General features: G+C 44.0%; 1 protein-coding gene and 1 long non-coding RNA gene across 4 annotated transcripts in view; one reads left to right on the forward strand and one right to left on the reverse strand.

The window, feature by feature from the left end:
* Nucleotides 1-254: 254 nt before the first annotated feature.
* The window catches only part of EPCIP (exosomal polycystin 1 interacting protein), a 38,871-nt gene continuing 21,918 nt past the window's right edge, over nucleotides 255-17,207 (reverse strand). Inside the window, exons 2-3 of one of the 3 annotated variants that reach the window (XM_024102766.3) lie at nucleotides 8,255-8,419; nucleotides 255-1,432 (exon numbers count right to left, since the gene is read on the reverse strand). In XM_024102766.3, coding sequence (XP_023958534.1) covers nucleotides 716-1,390 — 675 coding nt within the window. In that variant the 5' untranslated portion in view covers nucleotides 1,391-1,432; nucleotides 8,255-8,419 and the 3' untranslated portion in view covers nucleotides 255-715. Of the gene's footprint in view, nucleotides 1,433-7,761; nucleotides 7,907-8,254; nucleotides 8,420-17,207 lie in introns of all 3 variants that reach the window. The other 2 variants (XM_042855772.2, XM_005283920.4) reach the window with 2 other exon arrangements.
* On the forward strand, nucleotides 5,725-16,738 carry LOC135977255 (uncharacterized). Its single transcript, XR_010594650.1, has 2 exons — nucleotides 5,725-6,150; nucleotides 16,174-16,738. It is a non-coding gene; the product is annotated as an uncharacterized LOC135977255 (long non-coding RNA).

Genomic DNA, 17,207 nt, shown 5'->3' on the forward strand with positions numbered 1-17,207 from the left:
GGTGGGCCGGGCCAGTTTATTTACCTGCTGACGTGGCAGGTTCGGCCGATCGCGGCCCCCACTGGCTGCGGTTCGCCGTCCCGGGCCAATGGGGGCAGCGAGAAGTGGCATGGGCGAGCGATGTGCTGGCCACAGCTTCCCACCGCCCCCATTGGCCCGGGACGGCGAACCGCGGCCAGTGGGGGCCGCAATCGTCCGAACCTGCCGTGTCAGCAGGTAAATAAACTGGCTCGGCCTGCCAGGGTGCTTACCCTGGTGAGCCGCGTGCCAAACGTTGCCGACCCCTGATCTAGCAGAATGTGTAAAAACACATTACAGATGGGTTATTATTATTAGGTAGTTCCATACCCAAAGGTACATTGTCATGTTTTCATATACCCAAGTAATGCACATTTCATAACAAAATTAATCAACGTATTTCAATGTTTACCATACAATAATTAAGTCATTATGAAAACTTAGTTACATCACTTTTAAAATTGATTACACATTTTCTCTGTTCTCTAAGAAACAGGTTACAGAATTAATTCTCTGTGTTCAAACTATTTTGAATCCCACACTTTGTGAGTAGTGTCGTTTTGAGTGCAGTAAGAACTGACCAACACTTACTTTCCTTTCTGAGTCAAACAAAACAGACTTGCAAAAGTTCAATATCTTGTTCTATTGACAGGTTAACGTGCCCCCTTACTGTACTGCTGAAGTTGTTGAACATGTCTCAGTAAATGAATGTTACAATGTAGCTTTTGTTATTAGTAGTTGAAAATATATCAGAATATGGCAGACTTGGAAAGTGGTCTGTAATGCTGGAGACATTTTCCACACTGTAGGACTTCAGTAAAGAATACCTGTTGAAAAGAGATGTATCCAAGACAGAAATATACAAAAACATTTGCCTGTCTTTGTGTAGCACCTTCGGTTTGTCTTTCATCTCATTGTCGCTGCTATTGTAGATTGTTAAATTTTGCTCTAGAAACTGGCCCTTAACCACACTGTTTATTTGCAGCTTTCGCAATCCCAAAATGGCCAGGTATTCTCTTGGTAGAGGAGTGGAGCCACAGAGTGAAAGCTTCAGGTAGTGCACCACTGTAAAGTTCAACAGCATTCCAAGCACGGTCGTATCTGTGAACCAAATTGTTAGGTCACTGTGGTAGCTGGCTCTGTCTATTGTATAAGGCAAGATGGTTTTGCAACTGCACATGAGGTTTGCCAAGTTGTAGTCACAGTCATGGATATCAGCAGAACAGCTGCAGTTGCGAATTTTATTTTCCTTGGTGAAAATCAGAGTGTTGTTCTTCTGACCTCTCACAAAACTGTTAAGACAGAAACCAAGAAAGCCAACCAAAAGGAAATGGTGCTTATGGCAGGATACTGACATCACGTTTCCAGGCATCTTGTCATCTTTTACTCAGTGATTCTTATCATTTGCCATTACCTATGAGAATAAGAGTAGCTTTATTATACTAGGGTTCACTTAATTGTTAATACTTTCTCCCATTCACTGTCTGACTTGTCTATTCAGGGCTACATTGCCATTTTACAATCTACCCTAAGTTAGGGGACAAGATGGGTGAGGTAATATCTTTTATTGGACCAATTTCTGTTGGTCAGAGAGACAAGCTTTCAAGCCACACAGAGCACTTCATCAGGTTAGGGGAGACACATAGCTGCACTGATCCCAGTGCAGGTCAGAGAACAAACTGATTCAATTGGATTTCTTGCCAGCCGTTCCCTTCCACTGGGGGAGGAATAAATTGTTTTACTCACTTTTATAGAACAGCTTATTTCCCCCTGTGCACTTCGCCAGCTACTCTGGCTGACAAGGGTGAGGGCAAAGATAGGGCTCCTCCTACTCCTTGCTCCTATCCGTCTCCTCCCAGTGCACTTGCTTGCTGTGAGGAATATTGAGTGAGTACTAATAACCCCTGCAACACTAGCTGCAGTGGAGGGCAATCTGAGCAGAGAAGTAAAAGATGTGGTCTTACTGCCTCTTACTCCCCTGCATGGCTCAGTAAGGGCTGAGACAATCTAGCCTTTAGAATGTGAACTCTTGGGGGGCAGGGACTGTCTATTACTATGTGTTTGTGCAGTGCCTAGCACAATAACGTCCCTACAGTCATTGGAGCCTCTAGGCATGCCTGTAATAGAAATAATAAAGGCATGGAGGTTTATAAAGAACAAATTGTATCTCAGTCATTTAATCTTTACTGTTTTATAGCTCTCATCAGAGCTATGGTTGAGTACCAAACCATAATGAACATTCTTCTCTCAAGCCATAGCCTACACGTATGGCGGCATGTAGACTATAGACACTGCATGCCCCCCAGCATGGGTATAAACAGCAGTGAGGCCCTGCTTAAATGAGTAAAGACATGACAGAACCTTAGGGTATATACCCTACACAGCTCTCTACCCCACCCCCCATAGTGTGTCTTCCATCTACACTGCTAAAAATAGCGGTGTAGTGTCCCGACCCTCCAGCAGCAGGAAAAGGCTCTGTCGGGGGGGAGGCAGCAGGGAAATGCCGCAGCAGCTCCCGCTGCTGGAGCTGTTCCTCGCTGTAGTGAAAGACTCGGGCAGTGGGGTAAGGCTCCAGCAGAGGAAGGCAGGGAATAATACACTACTAAGAATAGCAGTGTAGATCAGGGAGGCACTGATTGGGCAAGTTAGAGAGCCGTGGTGAGTACATCCCTAAGGTTCTGGTGTGTCTTTATTCACCTGAGCAGTGCCTCACTGTCTACACTGCTATTTATACCCATGCTGGGAGGGGCATGGAGTGTCTGTACTGTGTAGACATCAGATACAGACAGCATCTTACAATCAGGCTGTTGTGATTTGCCCTCATCCTGAAAAAAAAACACTTTTTCTTCTGAGTAAAACTAGAACAAGCCATGAAGATTTTATGAAGTAAAACACAAAACATATACATTCACTTCATATGCATAATTATTCCTCAGACATAAAAAGGCATTCATTGTCCAAAATGAAGAGCTTGTAATTTTGTAAGTAAAACACAAGAACACAATAATCGACTACTAACTGGTTAGGCCCACCAGTCTTTTGTATTTGTTCTTAGATACTTTTACCAGCTTATTTGCTTTTTCAGAATCTAACCTGTTGCACAATTTAGATTTAACCAGTTCAAATATGCTAAAAACACACTTGGTTGATACTGGGCTGCTTAAACAAGGGTGTGGGTCTTTTAAAATTTTAAATAAATCTGAATTCAACTAACTTTACTTTCTATAATTTTTCACCATTATGATGCAACCAAGTATGCAACAACTCCTTTCCTGAACATAAATTTTAAGCAGAAGACGAACGGAGATTGCTTGTGAATGAACCTGATGCTGAAGAGCTGCTAAAGAGCCTGACACCGGGACTTAAATTATCATCACATCTATGTTTTTATGATGACAACGGCATGGAAAATGTCTCACTTTCAGGATCATTAAGTTAATGTTCTGCTCTTCCATTTCAACAGACAGAGTTTCAGTGACTCCTTTAATCTTGAAAATCTAAAAAACTGATTTTCTGCACCTTTTGAGATGGTTATGACTCCTGTCTTACTACTTATCAAGGTTTACATTTTATTTCAAAATAATTATCTTTTTTCATTACTTCAGAGCACACTATAACTTATTTCCTACACTCCCTTCAACTTTAGACATGTAGAGTATGATAAGTTTATATAATGATGTTTGATGATCACTAAACACTAATCATATGTTCGCAGCATTGATCTGCAGCTTTCACAGTTATTACTGGTAAAACCACATAGTGAATTTAACACTGAAGACTCAAGACAGAAAACTAAGGTGAGCTAGTCAGTTTGATTTAGAATCCCATTTTATATGGTCCACTGGCCTTCCAAAAGCATTGTTGTAAACCGACAACTCACATCTCCATCTTCTCCCCTCTCTTCTGTGTCCAAAAACAGCTGATTCCACTTCTATTTATGACCCTCTATGCAGTCGTCATTGACTTCACCCATTCTCTTTCTCCTCCTAGCTTCTGGACCGGGGTCGGCAACCTCTGGCACGCGGCTCGTCAGGGTAAGGACCCTGGCGGGCCGGGCCAGTTTGTTTACCTGCCATGTCGGCAGGTTCGGCCAATCGCGGTTCCCACTGGCCGCAGTTTGCCGTCCCAGGCCAATGGGGGCGGTGGGAAGCCACAGCCAGCACATCCTTCAGCCAACGCCGCTTCCTGCAGCCCTCATTGGCCTGGGACGGCGAACCGCGGCTAGTGGGAGCCGCAATTGGCCGACGCGGCAGGTAAACAAACTGGCCCGGCCCGCCAGGGTGCTTACCCTGGCGAGCCGCGTGCCACAGATTGCCGACCCCTGTTCTAGACAGTTCTATAATTTTATTACTGTCTTGTAATAGACATAATAACAAAAATCTTTATTTTCTTGTCACTTTTCTTTTTACTTTTTTGGCCAGATTCAATGGATATGTTCTGCCTCCTTTATACTACTTCATCAAAGCAAAGTAGCAAAGCAAAGCAGTTTAACAACCTTCATGTGTGCTACAGACAATGTAGTAGATTCTTCATCCTGCCCAAGCTCCACTTGGGTGCACTGGATGGAGGAGCCACAAGAGCTAATAGGGACACCCTGATCTTCAGCCATCCAGTCCCATGTTTTTAGAGTCCCTACTAAGGGAGTATAAATAATAAATACCCTGGGCGGCGTGTGACTCCTGCATTTGAGGAGGCTGGGTGTGAGCACCGGAAGCTCCCTAGAAGTGGGAGAGGCCACTGGTGCCTGGACTATGGCCCCGCCCCCTGCTCCACCCTGAGGCCCGCCCCAGCTCGGCCTCCTCCCCCAAGGTCCCACCCACACTCCACCCCAGGCCTCTTCCTGGTTGGTCCCCTCCACATCCAGCCCCTCCCCTGAGGCTCCCCTATCTGCCGCTCCCTCCTTTCTTCCCTTGAGGCCCCCCCGCCCACTTCTTGTGCCTCTTCATCTCCTCCCCTGAGGCTGCCGCCGCTTTGACCCCTCCTCCAAACCTCCCCTACCCACTGCTCGCACCTTTCCGCCCCCTCCCCCAAGATCTCCCCCACCCACCATTCCTTGGAGGGGGTGGAGAGGTGTGAGCGGGATTGGAGTCCTAAGGGGGAAGAGGCAGAACAAGGGCGGGACCTTGGGGGGAAGAGGGAGTTGGGGCGGGAAGAGAAGTGTGGGCAAGGCCATGGGGAAAGAAGACAAGCGGGAGCAGAGCCTTGGAGTGGAGCACGGGCGGGGCTATGGCCCAGATGTCCTTTTGGTGGCAGCACTCTGAAGACGGTGGGCCAGCAGCAGTGCCTTTAGAGAGAGGTGCGCTGCATCTTGTTTGGGGAGGCTTAGCCTCCCTGGTCTCTTATTCCTACTGCGCATGATAAATATTACAGTACTACTAATGGTAAATACTACTACTACTACTACTACATAATATCCTGCCTCAAGATAAGAGATAAGATACATGGGTGGGAATATTTTTTTTCTGATTAATTTGAAACCTTATACAGTAGGACCGATTAGGACAAAATTCTGTCCAGGGGTGTGGTTCCCGCTGAAGCCAGCCAGAATCTTCTTTGAATCCGAGGGAAGAATTTAGCCCTTAGAATGTTTAAATGTTCTCTCATCTCTAGAGCACATGTCCAGTGCATCAACCAGCACAGTAAAATAAAAGCTTATTGTTTAAAAAAATGGGGTCTGCAAGAAACAAATAGTAATAATAATGAATATTCATAGGGTACCAATCCAATCCTGATTTAATTAAACAATGGAGCCTTTTAATATTCAAAAGTTTGTGTAGCACCCTATTAACAGAATATTTTAAAATGCATTTGGTAGCTTGTTAGACTACCTTTGTGTCATAACTATAAGGGGAAGGGTAACAGCTCTCCGGTGTACAGTACTATAAAATCCCTCCTGGCCAGAGACTCCAAAATCCTTTTACCTGTAAAGGGTTAAGAAGCTCAGGTAACCTGGCTGACACCTGACCCAAAGGACCAATAAGGGGACAAGATACTTTCAAATCTTGGGGGGGGGGAGGCTTTTGTTTGTGCTCTTTGTGTTTGGGAAGTTGTCCTCTCTTGGGACTGAGAGGGACCAGACATCAATCCAGGTTCTCCAAATCTTTCTGAACAAGTCTCTCCTATTTCAAACTTGTAAGTAAACAGCCAGGCAAGGCGTGTTAGTTTATCTTTGTTTTCTCAACTTGTAAATGTACCTTTTGCTAGAGTGTTTATCTCTGTTTGCTGTACTTTGAACCTAAGGCTAGAGGGGGGTCCTCTGAGCTCGTTAAGTTTGATTACCCTGTAAAGTTATTTTCCCATCCTGATTTTACAGAGAGGATTTTTACCTTTTTCTTTAATTAAAAGCCTTCTTTTTAAGAACCTGATTGATTTTTCCTTGTTTTTAGATCCAAGGGGGTTGGATTTTGATCCACCAGGAGTTGGTGGGAGGAAGGAGGGGGGATGATTAATTTCTCCTTGTTTTAATATCCAAGGGGTTTGGATCTGTATTCACCAGGGAATTGGTGAAGGTCTCTCAAGGCTACCCAGGGAAGGGAATTAGCTTTGGGATGGTGGCAGCGGACCAGATCTAAGCTGGTAGTTAAACTTAGAAGTTTTCATGCAGGCCCCCACATTTGTACCCTAAAGTTCAAAGTGGGGAAGCAGCCTTGACACCTTGTATTAGTAATCTGTGGCTGATCCTCAGAGGACCGCTCCCTGCTAATGGGTTTTGGTCACATAGTAGAAGTCTATGCTTTGGATCTAGATATTCTGGATTCAGTCCCTCCTGAAAACCCAACAAAGAGCATGTTCAAAATTAGAAACATCATTGCATCTTGATAGAATGGCTTCATTGTCCTCTCAATTACATTCCAAATTTATAGTTTACAAAAGAGGTACATTTCAGTCCACTTATTTCTTTGATATTTGGTCACACACCAGTATATTTACAGAAATTATGGTGGCTGGCAAATGCCCCAGGATTTACACATCCATGAAAAGAGGCAGATGAGTGTTCTAGAGCAATCTTTAAGGAGCTCACTTCAAGGTAATTTAATTTCAAACTCATCTCCCATGTCTAGCAACTATTTTAAAAGTTAGGAAAACATGTTTCTTTTGAATTCAGGATACAGACAGCTTCTTGTTGAAATTAAATATTTAATCCAAATTCCACAGCATTATCTCTCACAACATACCAGAAATGCCACCTGAACATTTAGTTAATGTTAAACTTCAAAGGTCAAGTACAACCATTCTGTAACTCCCCTGATATTATGCAGTTACACAAGCAATGAAGTTGGCCCCAAACATCTAAGAATCCAATCATGCATTACAATGCGAATTCTACTACCATACCTTCACATTTTGTTTATTTTTCCTTGGCTTAAGGCTATGATAAAATAAATCAGAATATTTACAGTATCACTATTGTGTCATAAATGTAGTAATATTCCTCTCACGCATTGCCAAGAATGATCTGGATTTATCTGTTTTAAAGATAGTATTTTGCAAGCAAAATTCATAGATAAGGTTAGCAGCAGTATGACTATATAAAAGAGATTTTAATTAAAGTGCTATGAGAGCCTGGAACCCAGCATTTCTCCTGAATTGCAAACTCCAACCAAAATCAATAGGAGTTCAGTGATTTTTCCAAGTAAGTACTGAAAGCTTATAGGCATGACAAAAAACAAAAGCAAAACAATTTTTTTGATAAATTCTAATCAGATCTAACTACTTATTCCTCTGCTAATTTTTTGCACTCACCTGAGCTTTGCTTTCCTTTGTTACTCTCATGCGGCCAACACAGGAAAATTCTGTTTCACAGTTAGTTTAGTCACAAGCTGTGTCCTATATCTTGGTATTGCATGAAGCATTATCTCCAAAACTACTTGCTATCCTCTTTTGTTCCCTGCAGCTCAGAAACAATCATAGCAATAAGTACTGCATGCTAAGTTTTGGTGTGTTTTTGGCAAGCAATATGCAGGCAGTGAAATATCTGTTGTAGGTTACAGAGTGTCCACAAAATATTAAAATCACCTGCACTGCACTGCTATTTGAGCCTCCAATTATCTACAAAGAAATGTGCATTACATAACTCCTATTCAAACTACTCTGCTGTCTGCACACTTTAGGGGGGTTGAGAAAGATTTTTGTTGATTTTTTAACAAGCTTTTCTGCAAAAAAAAATAAAGAAAAAGTAGGAAATTAGTTAGAAAACAGTGATAACACCTGAACACAGCAACTTAATTGCTCCTACCCTTAGATGCATCTTTTGAATCATTATTGGTGCTGTGGAGGGGCTGTTAGAAGGGTAAGGGTCACAACTCAACAAGCAGGAGACACCCCCTGTGAAAGTCTGGAGGAGCTGGAAACCTGGAATATGATCATGAGGCATCAGGGAGGCTCAGAAGGCACTGGGAGTCTGTAGGGAAGAAAAAGTGGAGGGGGGTTGCAAAGGGGAAGGTAGTAGAGTTCTAAAAGACTGGCAAGGGAGAAGTGAAGTGAGGAAAAAGAGCCTAAGAGAGAAAGGGATACAGGACACAAGGGGTCTGAAAAGTATGCATGGATGGGAATCTTTTGGGTTCAACTAGGTAGACAAACCTTTTCGTGCTTAGCCAAACCAAATCTCTGAACTATTTGGTTTAGTCATCACAAGCGTGGCTATGTAGAGCTGGCCAACAATTTCAGGGTTGTTTTTTTGTTTTTACAAGATTCTTCATGGAAATTTCAAATTTAAATTAAAAAAAGGGGGGAAACATTTTAACAATTTTTTTGTGATCTCCCATGACTCCTGGTGGGTTATACCTTCCTGAAACATAAGTCTTACTGCTTTGCAGGGAGACTCTCTTAGTTTGGATTAATTTTTAGAGTTTTTAAAAGCCAAAAGGTGCTGGAAAGGGCTCAAAGCGACTCTCAGAAGCTCCTTATTAAAATTCCACCACTAAACTAAAGGTAAGATTTGGGTGATTTCCTGCCCTCTAATGGGACTGGATTCTCCATTGTGTCCAAGGTTACATCATGGCACAAAGTGGCTTTAGGACAAGAGAATCTGGGCTATGGAATCCACCCCTGCTCCTCAGATACTCTCTCTCTGGATGTTGCTTAATTACCTTAGAGACAATTTATCCCTGGGGCTCTTTAAAATACTTCTAGAGAGTATCAGCGAGGTAGCCATGTTAGTCTGGATCTGTAAAAAGCAACAAAGAGTCCTGTGGCACCTTATAGACTAACAGATGTATTGGAGCATAAGCTTTCATGGGTGAATACTCGCATGTGTCTGACGAAGTGGGTATTCACCCATGAAAGCTTATGCTCCAGTACATCTGTTAGTCTTTAAGGTTCCACAGGACTCTGCTTTTTCTAGAGAGTAGTCTATGGAATTCAGAAAATTGCATTAAATGTCAGGTACTTTAATAAAATTTCCCAGAGAAGGAACTTGAGTCCCCGCCCTGAAAGGCCTGTCATACACAACACCCCATTTCAAATCACACTTCGTTGAACACTCCGCTGTACTGTCAATATACCCCCTATATCTTCAGAAACAGTGTAAACATTTCCAGTGAAATGTTTCATATATATTTGTTGCCCTCCTTCCTTGGCTATGGTTAAGAGACAGTGTTTTGGACATAAAAAAATGAATAGACTGTCCAGTCAGTCCCCCATTCCTCTTTGTAGCCCAGGCACATTTGGAAGAAGGGGTTTATCACAGGCTAACAGGGACATTTTCTTGTGGGAACTCCTCATTAAAATATTGATACGTGGCTATTTAAAAGTCTCTGCCACTGTACAATTTGTTTCCATTAGACATGATATTTCCTTCAGAGAATCAGCAACTGCCATAAAAGTGAGAAATTGTGAGCATTCCACATGCAGTTTTTTTCAGCTTTTCAATTTGTACTTTGAAAGACTGTAGAGCTCAAAGAACCATTACTTCTTGAATTTCAAATTGGTGCTTGGCAAGTGGACTGAACACTATCCTTCCACGACAAGTCAGTAAACAGAAATTGTCCACCCTCACATTCTCATTCTGGAGCTAAGTATGACCACATTATCTGAGGAAGGTGAGTGTATTCCTGAGCTTAGAAAGCATGGTATGGATTTTGTTTTTAAATAACTGTTCAGTCCAGTAGTTTCAAACAGTAAAACTTGTCCAAACTCATGCACGATATTTAGTCTTTAAAATTGTTTGGAATGTGAAAATCAGTACATTTTCATATCAGATATGTAGAATTAGTTCAATCATTTATTTTAATTAACCATTTGCCTGATAAATACTTTCTGATCAGAACATGTAGAGGTTCTGTACTCCAAGTGCAGGGGCAGTTTAAACAAGTGTTTATAGGATTCTTTTGCTTCCAGTGAGAATCTGTTTTAGTCTTAGGATTGGAAAATTCTAAGCTGTGTCAGGATGCAGGATGGCCTTCTGCAGAATCAGACTTTATCCCACCCAGCAAAGAAATGGACTGTCCAAAAGATGAACCAGCAGCTATGTCATTTCAGAAAGAAAGAAAGGTCTTGATGAAGGGATGGGCTGAATGTGTGAGCAAACCCTTCACCCAATTGCACTGACAGTGTCTCTAAACTGTTCTAGTTTAATTAGTTAACTTTTCTACAGTGCTCTGAAAATCTAATGCTCTTTGTAAGTAAGGCTATGTCTACACATCCGCCTATGTCGGCAAAACTTATGTCCCTCAGGTGTGTGAGTATTCCACCCCCGAGCAACATAAGTTACACTGATATAAGCACTCATGTGCACAGTGCTATGTTGGTGGGAGAGCTTCTCCTGCCGATATAACTTATGCTGCTTGCAGGGGTGGTTTTTTTTATGCCTATGGGAGACCAGCATAGAGCATCTTCACCACAGCGTTGTACATGTAGACATGGCCTAAGACTATAATGTCCTCTTTTCAGTTACAAGTCAGACTGTTGCCAGCTCCACCCCCCAATGTATAAATAATATAGACTGAGGTCTGCTTTCTCCCATCCTTCCCCATGGAATCTTTTTTTACATGGTGCCTTGTGGAAATAAATTCAGTGGACAGAACAAAAGGAGAGGAACAGAAGACAACTATAAACAGCTTCTGAGTTATGCCACTCAGAACTACCATTGCAATGGGAAATTAATCAAGTTTACAAATTTCTGAAATGAGCCAAGGCCTGAAATAATAATTAGGTTCCACCATCAGGAAGTGCTCTTCTTATCACCGCTCTTTCATGATATTATTACCCCTTTCCTTTTAGCATTCATCCTATCCAGCGATAGAATCCACCATCCCTACAAAATAAAATCACTTCCCTCTCCCAGTTTCCCATGACTAGTTGGGCTGCCCTTACTGTTCTCCAGAGCTCTGGAGCCCATTTACTTACAGCTACCTGCGTGCTTACCAGTCACAGAACTGATAAACCACAGAAGCAGTGGTGGACAACCTGCAGCCCGTCAGGGTAATCTGCTGGCGAGCCGCCAGACAATTTGTTTACATTTGCATGGCTGCCTACAGTTCCCAGTGGCTGCGTTTTGCCATTCCCGGCCAATTGGAGCTGCGGGAAGTGGCATGGGCCTCAGGGATATGCTGACCGCCACTTCCTGCAGCTCTCATTGGCCAGGAATGGCGAACCGTGGCCACTGGGAGCTGTGGGCGGCCATGCAAATGTAAACGAACTGGCGGCCTGCCAGCAGATTACCCTGATGGGCCGTGTGCAGCCCACGGACTGCAGGTTGCCCATCACTGCACAGAAGACATCAAGCTGTAATTTAAACAGCTCTCACCTTCCAGTGAGTGAAAAGGAATCATCAGATGAAAACCAAAAGAGGTTCAGGAGCTCTGGGGAAATTAGTAGTGCCACAGTCTGGCATGCCGCAGGAAAAAGAAAATTTGCTTATTTAAAGTTTGCTCTGAGATGCCAAACTCAAATGTGGGGAGAGAATATGGAGACCCTGCAAATGACACCTATGTCAACCTGTATACTTATTTCAAGAGTTCAGTAAGACTTGGGGCAATGAGAACTCTGTGAAGACATTACAACACAGCTTGTCTATTACAGTCTGTAAAATGCTAGTGCTAAGGCGGTATTTAGTTATCTTTCTCAAAAGTTATTCTAAATTCATACATCTTTGCTACTTTTGACACTGTCAGTCACCTTTGCTATCTTATTCTCACTGGGATTTTGAGATACTGTCTTCTTCTGGTTCTCCTCCTATTTCTCTGATGGCTCTTTCAGCATCTCTTTCAGTAGGTTCTCCTTCTCCCCCTCCCACTGCCTGTAGGGATACCTGGGGCTCTTCTCAATTCTCATTGTCTCTGGGCAATTTCATCAGATAGCACTATCATCTCTAGGATAATGATTTGCAAATCTTTCTTCCACAGCCTATCTCCTTCCATTCAATCCCACATTTTAGCTTCTCCCCGATGCGATGTCTTGTCATCAGCTGAAGCGTAACACGACCAAAATCAAACTCCTTATGTTTCCTCCCAAACCTTCCCTGCTGTGCCCCTTTTCTATCACTGCTGACAGCACCACCATCTTTCCCATCACTCAAACCTGCGATTTGGGGTACTTTTGACTCCTCCCTTTCCCCGTCATATACATCAGGCCATATGCAAATCTTGCTATTTCTACCTCCTCAACATCCATCCTTTTTTTTCCACCCCCAGATCTTCTTTTCACAGCCAAATCTTTCATTCGGGCCCTCATTATAGTCCACTTTGATTACTGCAAAATCATCTTATTTAGCCTCCTAAGTATCCTCATTGTCCTTTTACCAGAGCACAACATGTCCCTGCTGTTCTGGGCCCCTGCACTAGGCAAGCATGGCAGGCAGAGTAGTCTCTAGAGCTGGTCTAATTTATGCCTCCGGTATTCAGGGGGAATAGAATTGAGATTAATGTCTTCTGACCCTTCCTCTGAACGAGAGCTCATCCATAGATAAATACAATCTTATTTGGGTCAAGCTGCCCAACTCTTGGTATACTTTAACCCTCCCCGATACATTATGAAGTATAAATTCCTAAAGAATTCAGCTGTTTTCTTCTGGGCACAGGTAATTCTCTATTTGTAGGGCCCTGTCTAGAGGCAGAACTATGCATTATTGCTACAGCCTACTGCTAGCTCCTTGGAGTCACATTCTGGCGGGCCCTGCCCATGGACTCCTGAAAGACAGTCTATGGTCAACGGTGGGATGGGGACATAGAAGTTGTTCACCCCTATTTTGCCTCTCTCCAAACCTATATAGAGAGTGCTCTGCATGCACTTTGTAACTAGATTGAGTGTGATGTGGACTGGGCATGTTTATCTGCATAGAGCTCCTGCCCTGGCAATGCTCCCTACCTACAGGCTTTACAGAGATTATTCCTAACAGGAATTCCTGCTTGAACTAATCTTTGCGTGGGGGTATGGAGAGGCCTGCTTACAGGTTATCTCATTAACTCTGATTTTACAGTGTATGCATTAAGACTGTGCACAGCACTGGAAGAACACAGGTATACACAGTAGCAAGGTTTTCATAGTGTCTGGGCCTAATGCTGCAGCTATTGAATTTAATGAAAGCGTCTGCATATATCTGATTGGGGTGAGGCTATCCTGCTTTGCAGTGACCAAAGGCCATATATCTTATCCCAACCATTATTTATGTATTCTTATTATTTAACTGCATTATAATAGTGTCCAGAGGCCCCCAAACAAATAGAGGGCTCTATTAGATCACTGGCTGTGCAAACACATAATAAGAAACTGTCCCTCCCCCAGACAAGCTTACAGTCTAAATAGACAAGACTGACAAAGAGTGAGAGAGGGGTCCAGCTACGTCACTTGCATTAGGTACTGGAGGTAGGATTTTGGTTTTTGTGAATGTAGAACAGCCATTTCCTACCTCCCAAATATGCAACTCCAAATTCCTTCCACATACCCAACAATTTGGATCCTAGTTCTATTTATCTCCTTCACTTAATATTTTTCTCCATAACGGTAGGGAGTTGAGTGGAGAAGACTATCCTGCTCAGAAATCTGCAGCTCTCCCCTCATTCCTGAGGGGGCCCATATTATGATATGAGATTATGATGGGTGGGAAAGATATTTAGGTGCTAACTTTCATGGGAGTTAGGCACCTAAATAACTATGTGAATCCCATTCTGTATGACTTCCCAGCCTAGTGGTATTAGATGAAATCCTGGAGCATTTCAGTATTACTTCCTTCTTGGCCAGACAGTTTTACTGAACAACATGGGTGCATCAGCATTTAATATTGGAGCCTTCACCTTGCATTCGACTAGTACCTTGCACACTCTGTTCCTACCCTTCATGTTCTTATGCACCATGCCCCAGCAAAATGCTTCCATTCCTCATTTTATTTCTGCCCACTTTTTCTTCTCTTTCCTCTGTCTTTGGTCTATTTTTTTTCTTTTCTGTGCATTTTTCCTTCTTCTAATTTTTTTCCTTTGTTTGTTTGTTTTTCTGTTGCCTCTCTTTCAGTGACTGTCAGAGCCTGAGCCAGTCCCCCTCTCTGATTGAACTTCAGTCTGTTGTGATTGGATCTAACCACTGAATCACATGTGGTTCTAAGGACCCTGGGTCTTGGTATTGACTGGTCACTGTTCCAAGCTTTGGGTCTCTCAGATGCACTCCCAGGTGCAGACCTCATATCTGACATCCTTTCTTGGGCATTGGAATCCCTCAGTCTGGCCATCTACACCACAGAACAAGTGCCACAGCTCTCCTGAAACCTCTTAGACACTTTCCCCTTAGAGCAGGAGTGATGGAAGCACCTTAAAAGTGTGGGGGCCACAGGGCCTGATCTGTGGCCCCGTCCCCCTGCCCCACACTGCCCCCTGAGGCCTGGCCCTCGTACCGCCCCTTCTCCCTTAGCCCCCACCATCACACCGCTCCTTCTCCCTTTTATGGGACTTGGAATTTTTGAAATTTCACTTCCTGTTTGCTCGGCCTGGAGAGCTCACATCGCATCTTCCCAGCTGACCATGGTGGCTCCATGCAGCAAACGCTCTCCTGCTTAGAGCACCCCTGAGTTGTTGGATCTGCTGGCACTGTGGGGAGAGGAGGCTGTGCAGTCCCAGCTCCGCTCCAGCCGTAGGAACTTCGATACCTACGGTGAGATTTCTCATGGCAAGTTGGATAAGGGCTATGAATGGTACACGCATCAGTGCTGTATGAAGATAAAAGAGCTGAGGCAGGTGTACCAGAAACAAGGGAGTCAAACCGTTGCTCTGGTGCTGAAGACCTTCCACTTCTATAAGGAGCTGGACACCATCCTCTGTGGCATCCCCACCTCCTCCACCAAGAGTCCCGGGGACTGGAGAGAGCGGTCTGTGGCCTCAAGCCCGAGGATGAAGTGGTGGATGAGAAAGTGGAATTGAGGATGAGGTGGAACAGGCCTGTGCTGTGGTGAGCTAGGACCTCTTCTCAACCCTGGAAGGTTTGAGCCAGTCCCAGCACTCTGGCTCTGGTATGCATGCAGGAGAAGAAAGCTCTGGGATGTGCTTGTTTTGAGTTGATACTGCTTGGTTACATGAGGTAGAGCTGTCCTTTGCTTTCTTATATGCTAGAAATGGTTAAGGGATAGAAATGTACAAGACTAGCAGTGTTTGCGTCTGCTACACATCTATGCAGCGGGGCCCTTGCAGAACAGTGTGTTAATGAACACCGAGATTTCATGGGAATCCTCTAGAAAGATCTCTAGGAAAGTTTCCTGGAGGTATTCAGCAATCCTCTTCCGGAGGTTCCTTGGCAGAGTTGCTTTGTTTCTTCCCCCATTGTAGGAAACTTTCCTGTGCCAATTGGCAATCATTTGTGCAGGGACCAAAGAAGCACACAGGCGAGCAGCAGGTGACTGGGTCTGAAGCCACACGTATGCAGGAGATGCATCCTTGCTTAGCCTCAGGAATGAGATATCCGCTTCAATGACCCCGGCATGTGGGAAATGGTGGCAGAATTTACAATATTGTCCCTACTCGCTTTCAGCGATCCTCTTAAAAAGCCACCAAGACTCTTTGCCCCATCTTGAATGTCCCCTCCCACTCCTGAGCTGAACTTACCATGTGTAGGGTGTTTGCTGAGCTCTGTGCTTCTAAGGGACAGTGAGAAAGAGGTGTATTTTACTATTATCATTTGAAGCTGTGAGTGCACTAAGAATCATGCCTCTGTTTATTGTTTCTTATGCTTCTGCAGGTGTGGTCTTCATGGGAACCCCCTATACACTGGTGGAGTGCCTCTGCCAGATAAGGAAGTGACCGAGGAGGCGCAAGGAGGACATGTTTTGAGAGATGCTCCAAGCCTCTCATGCCAAGATCAAGAACACAAAGCATGGAGGACTCAGTTAACGAAAATTTTAAGATAGTGAGCCAGGAGAGGAAGCAGGGGCATGAGCAAATTGTAGTGGGCCAGGAGTGGATGATAAAAGTGATGGAGGAGCAAATGGAGATGCTCAAGTCCCTAATAGCATTGCAGGCAGAACACATGTGTGCTCGCCTCCCCCTCTCCCCTGCAGCCCATACAGAACTGCTTGCCATGCCCTCCCTCAACTCCTCCCTCACCCTCCTTGCATCTTTCTGGCCCGTCACAGTACCCCATTCACTCTGCCCCTTTAGACAGCTTCCAAAATGACAGCTGTAGTTATACGCAGCTATGAGAGCCTCCGCCGGGGAAGTGCCCTTGTCAATGTTATGTCCCTTTCCAGAAAGCATTTTCTGTGTGTTGTTTATTGATATTTAATAAAAAATACTCTGAAAGATAATCCATCTTTTGTTTCCTACACATGGTGGTTGCTGCTGGAATGAATACACAGTGGCAATTGGCACATTCACAGTCTGCAAATCACAGTCAGGAAGCAATCATCAAAATTATCATGCAAGGCGGCAAGTTAACAAAGCATGGCAGAATGCTTTACAGCAAGACCCATTACTGGTGCTCATTGTCAAAATGGTGCCTCAAAGCCTCCCTGGTTCAAATAGCGCCCCCTTGTACCCCTCTAATAGCCCTTGTATCTGGCTGCTCAAAATCAGCCACCAGCCGATCCACTTCCACGCTCCACCTCTGGGGAAACTTTTCACCCTTAGCTTCACAAATATTATGCAGCACACAGCAGGTTGCTATGACCATGGGAATATTTTCCTAATTTAGGTTTAACCTGCCATAAAGACAGTGCCAGCGTGCTTTTAATATGCCAAATGCACATTCAATGGTCATTCTGCACCTGCTCAGCC

Source organism: Chrysemys picta, chromosome 1 (genome assembly GCF_011386835.1).
Source record: "Chrysemys picta bellii isolate R12L10 chromosome 1, ASM1138683v2, whole genome shotgun sequence".
NCBI classification, from domain to species: Eukaryota; Metazoa; Chordata; order Testudines; family Emydidae; genus Chrysemys; species Chrysemys picta.